Below are 5,610 nucleotides of genomic sequence, written 5' to 3' on the forward strand. Positions count from 1 at the left end.
AGAGACATCATGGCTTTCAAACAAGCAAAGTGGCAGTTGGTCAAGGCCACACTCCCACCCTCCACCTTGCCCCCTCTCTCTTCCTCAAAAGCTACAGACTCAGAAATGGCACATACTAAGGAAAGCTCATTGGGACGGCTTAGGATGGGACTGGAATTCTGCATTAAGGCTGAATTTTGGAAGAGACTTCAGATACAGTATTAGGGGACCACTAGGTCTATTAAAAGAGACTTCAGATACAGTATTAGGGGACACTAAGGTCTATATAAAAGAGACTTCAGATCAGTATTAGGGGACCCACTAAGGTTTATAAAGAGACTTCAGATACAGTATTAGGGACCACTAAGGTCTATATAAAAGCATCCAAAGGGCACCATGTCATGCGACCTTTAAACAATTTAACAAATGCAATAGTTTACAACTAATCGATTAATCTTTGCAACTCTAGAAGAAACGACGGCTGTCTTTTCGGTCGTAACTCATTTTAGGCTAGGGTTCATAAACTGCATGAGTTTGATACTGGAGCCTTCAGCTACTGTGTAGATGTAGCGGCGAGTAATGAGGATCTCTCTCTCATCTCTGTGCTGTAATGAGTGTATCTGTGGATGGCGGGGCCGCGGGGCTCTCCGCCTGGCCCACTCATAATGAGGCCATGATGACTATCGCTGTGTGCGGGACCGCCTGAGTGAAGAGTGTGTGTGTGTGTGTGTGTGTGTGTGTGTGTGTGTGCATATGAGAGACAGAAAGAGAGCTCGGAAGAGAGTGGGAGATAGTGTTCCTGTCGTTCACTGGATGCAGCTGTAGTGTTGTTGCTATGGCAGCAGGCAGCAGTGTGGTGACTCGGCACAGCGTCGTCCTGGAAATAGACCTCCCACAGTAACCGAAAAACCTTTCTCACAGTTTGTATTTTCACAGTTTTACGTGCATTACCTTAACACGATAGATTTATGTACAGTGACATACATTAACCTGAATCTTAAATTACCACAAATATGATCAACCAGTCGACAGGAAGTCTACAGCTTGTAATGTGCAGGAAAACCTGACCTGATTTCTGAGTATACACTGGATATTTATAAAGTGAACATTGTCAGAAACATACAGAGTACAACAGAAACCTAAAACCTGCCGTGCTCAGTGTTGTGACCACATTCTGCCTCATTGAAAGGAAGAAAAAAGTGTGGCACACTTTGGCTCCATATGCATGTCTCTATTTTATTGTGATGATATTTCGGCCCTGGGCCTTCTTTAAAATGAACAATAAATTCTGTCTAATACCATTGAATGACCATAAGAGGGAAGTGATAAGACAATAGAACTACAACAACAGAAAATCTGCTTCCTATTCTTTTCAACAAGGACTGTTTGTTATCAGCTGCCATGTCGGAGAAGGATGAGCTGCCGTGGTGTTTATGCCTCCAGCGACGCTGTCTGTGATGATATAGAGTAGACACACACACACACACACACACACACACACAGGGAATGCATGGACACTGTCAGTAGGCGTGGGCCGTTTTAGTTGGTTAACAGATGTTCATGTTTACATGTTCATTATTGTTGATTTCATTGACTCATCTGTAAAACTGGGTTTCTCCCCAGAGAAAGCACCACTTTAGATCTTTACCAGAGGTGTGCTCATAACGTTTTGGGCAATAAGTCATTCAGCTCGAAAAGGGTGTAGCACATGACTGATCGACTAAAGCAATCTTGTTAATATATGACTCAAACTGATTGATCAATTATCAAAATTGTTGGCTTTTAATTATAAAGTTGCTCCTATATAGACATATACGCATGGCATGTATGTCATTATTTTGTATAAGCGTATGTAACAAATGTACTCTTAAACATAAAAGAAATCTTACATCAAAGTGTATTTTTGCATATGTCTGGATAAAATGTGGCAAGCTCTAACCTTGATATTTGCGATACTTTGTGTAAAACCTGGGTGTGGAAATAGGATGTTGTTGCCATGCAACCCAACGTTAGCCAGTCAGACACACTCACATACTCTCTCTCTCTCTCTCTCTCTCTCTCTCTCTCTCTCTCTCTCTCTCTCTCTCTCATACACTCAGGTCATACACTGTGTGGGTGTATGAGCAGCAAACTTTCTCTTTTTCTGTCTCTCTCCCTCCTCTGCAATCTACCAAACACACTCACGGCCAGCGATTGATGTGTGTGCGCACACACACACACACACACACACATACACACACACACACAGATCTATACATCCAAACAATAGCCCTGTCTTGTGTGTGTGTGTGTGTGTGTGTGTGCCCTGTAGGTGGAGCGTACCAGCCGTCCTGACCTGGCTGTGTTCCTGGTGAAGTACGTGATGATGCTGGTCGTAGGAATCCCCTCGGTGTTCTGGGTGGCCAGTAAGAAGACCTGCTTCGAGTGGGCCAGCTTCTTCCACGGCAAGAGACGCAAAGAGTACGTACTTTATCCACACAGGACGCTCGCACTCGAGCTGTACACTCTCCTGGCACAGCTCCACACAAACTGCTTTTAAATGTATGAAGCTAAATATTTCAGCAGCAAGCTGTCTCTAAAAGGTTTCTTACATAAGTGTTGTCCCAGTATTTTTGAACTCAAGCAGAACGCAAAGCGTTTCATCTCTTTTTAGTCATAATTTAATGCAAGAAAACTAAAAATAGTGGGGGGCTTTTATCTCATCATTGATTTTAGCTAATACCTCTACGCAGACTTAGCTCAGACACTGTCTGGACTGGAAACACATTTCAACTATTAAGAAAAAAAAGAAGAAAAAAAAGACAGTTGTATGTAGACAGTTATTCTAAATGTTTTAATGCATAGTTATATGTTAGTCGTAACTTTTTGGTTTCAATGCAACCAAAAAATGATTCCTCATAACTGCAACATCCACAGGCAGACCAGTCTCGACACCGTTGGCTCTCAAATAAAGGCAAAATGCAAATGTGGAATTTAGTTTTTGGGAGATACATTTTTGGGGCATCTTTGGCCTTTATTCATTAGGACAGCTGAACATAGGAAGGGGGGGGGAGACAGAGAGAGAGCAAGAGAGAGAGAGAGAGAGAGTGAGGGAATGATATGCAGCAAAGGACTTGAACCCTGCAAACATGGACTTAACATGGACGTTGCTTTTACATTCTTCCAAAACTGGGCTCTACGTGTAGAGGAGGGAAATGCATTTCACACGTAACACTTTGGTGAGAAACAGCGAGTATAAACACAACTGTTTGTTAGATTTAAAATTCATCAGGGTACCTTTAAGTCTCTCAGCTGACAGACTGATAATGAATAGACCAAACCTCAGCTGGCTCACTGTCAACACTTTTCTGACTGGTATTTGTAGGTTTGGGCTTTTTTTATTGCCTAATATGACATCATTATGAAATCTGGTGTGAATAATCTGCTCTAATAATTAGGCCTGAGTACCGAGTTAATTGCCTCTAAAGTATCAAAAAAGGCCTTGTCATTCCATACCTAAGGAGCAAATCTCACCAGTCAGTGAGCCAATCGGCATGCAGCATGCTTCTACCGAGATTTAATAAGGCCTGTGATTGGCTGTCTAACGTTACGCGTCGTAGAGTCACGCAGGAAAAAACTCTACGTCACGCACAGAGACGGGGCTCACGTTGTAGGAGCTGAAAGATAGATAAAAAGATTTGTGCCGTAATGTGTAATGATGTAATTTATTTTTGTTTGATAAAATTGGTATCCAGATACCAGACCTTTTAATAATCATAAGAGATATTCAAATTAAATGTTGTGTCACTCTAAGCACAGACCCATGGGGAGACGTACTGTACTGACCCTGCTTTCAGGGCAGCTGTCCTGGACACAGTGTGTCTAGATGTGTGTAGATGTGTGTGTAGGTGTGTGTAGGTGTAGGTGTTGAACACAGGCCCTTCTCTGCACTCACTCCCCCCCGCCCCCCCCCCAAACTCAGAGCATTAACCCCCTCTCCCACCGCCTGCTCCACACACTCCTCCATTCTCTTCTACCACTCCCTCCACCCCACCACCTTCCCCCTGTCCCTCCCCACCCTCCTGCGTCTCTCCCTGCCCTCCCTTCCTCCACTCCCCCCGTTCTCCTCCCCCTCCTGCTCCCCCCCGTCCCTGCCCTCCTCCCCCCCGTCCTGCAGCCGGATGGTCAACGAGAGCCGACAGGTGCTCCAGGAGCCCGACTTCGCCCAGCTGCTGCTCAGGGACCCCAACACGCCCATTGTGAGGAAGTCCCGGGGCACGTCCACCCAGGGGACCTCCACCCACGCCTCATCCACCCACCTGGCCATGTTGGACGAGCCGCCCAGCGGCAGCACCAGCCGGGCCGGCTCGGTCCGCAGCGCGCGCTCCAAGATGAGCAGCTATCACGGCAGCCTGCACCGCTCGCGGGACGGCAGGTGGGTTTCCTATCTTTCAGACGCTGTTTTGTCCTCACTCTGTCCTGCATTGGTCCACAGAGTCCCTGATGCTGGTGTTTGTTGTTGATCTTTGTCCCAGATACACGGCGTCCAGTTTCCGGGCCATAGACGACCGGCTGCCTTACGGAAGCATGTCTCGCCTCAACGACCAATCACAGTCCAAACACTGTAGTACCAATCGCCTGGACAACCTATCACGGCACGGCTCCACCCAACGACTGGAGAGCCAATCACGGCACAGCAGCGTCAGGGACCTCACCAGCACCACCCAAGCTGTCCTCGGTATCCCCGGAAACGGGATTCACAGAGTCCTGGAGGAGGACGGCGCTACAGCCTGAACAGGATGGCGGCCACTCTGGAAGATGTGACTAGACGGGTAGAAGTGAAAGGAGGAACGATGGCTCATCTTTCTTTATAAAGAACGTTAAAGGAGGCAGAGGAGCAAACACTGAGGAATCTACTCCTGACGACGGTAGCTAGATCCAGCCAGACTGGCAGGACTGAGAGTGGATTGATGCCTTAAAATGTCCTCTCAGCTCTACTTGACTCACTAGCTGATCCCAAAAACTAAAGTTCAAAAATGATTTTTGTCCAGTTTACAAAACTACGAGGAATTTTGAGGTCTTGATGTCAACACTGGAACTTGACGACAAGGACAAGGACTGTTGAACATACGTTACTGAGCCAGTCAAAAACAAAATGTGACCAACACTGACAGACTGCACTGGATAGTTTGGGATTTGTACTGTTCTGGTTTGTAGAAATAAGGACCGAAGGGACATCTAGACGTCTGGTCTTTCTAGCACTCGGAGTGTGGAGCAGGGTTGATTTGATTTGATTTTTCAAAAGGTGCACTGGCTACATACGAACTACTTCAGCTGACGTCTCCATTATTTTTCATCATCAAATAGTATTCTGGTAACTTATCCTGCTAAAAAACATATTTATAGAGGCATTTCTTTTTTTTCTTCAGCCGATTTTAAACTCCACATGAAGGTAACAGACAGCACACCAGACTGAGAGGAGCGAGCACTCTTTAGAAATGCTGTGTATGACCTCTGAACTTTTCAAAGCTCATCTCATTTTAAAAACTGTTTTGTCAAATTGAGGTACTTCACTGCTTTGGTGTGATGATGTATGTAATCATAAGAGGAAAAGGTCTGTCTGCCAGAATCCAAGGGCTGATATCTACGGGG

The 5,610-nt window shown here is 45.6% G+C and overlaps 1 protein-coding gene across 3 annotated transcripts in view; it reads left to right on the forward strand.

Annotated features, from left to right (window-relative positions):
• Positions 1-5,604, forward strand: part of fzd3a (frizzled class receptor 3a) — a 31,780-nt gene extending 26,176 nt beyond the window's left edge. Inside the window, exons 7-9 of one of the 3 annotated variants that reach the window (XM_032542843.1) lie at positions 2,291-2,439; positions 3,941-4,393; positions 4,494-5,604. In XM_032542843.1, the coding sequence (XP_032398734.1) occupies positions 2,291-2,439; positions 3,941-4,393; positions 4,494-4,752 (861 nt within the window). In that variant the 3' untranslated portion in view covers positions 4,753-5,604. The remainder of the gene's footprint in view (positions 1-2,290; positions 2,440-3,940; positions 4,394-4,493) is intronic. The other 2 variants (XM_032542844.1, XM_032542846.1) reach the window with 2 other exon arrangements.
• Positions 5,605-5,610: the final 6 nt, after the last annotated feature.

This window comes from Etheostoma spectabile, chromosome 18 (assembly GCF_008692095.1).
Source record: "Etheostoma spectabile isolate EspeVRDwgs_2016 chromosome 18, UIUC_Espe_1.0, whole genome shotgun sequence".
NCBI lineage: Eukaryota > Metazoa > Chordata > Actinopteri > Perciformes > Percidae > Etheostoma > Etheostoma spectabile.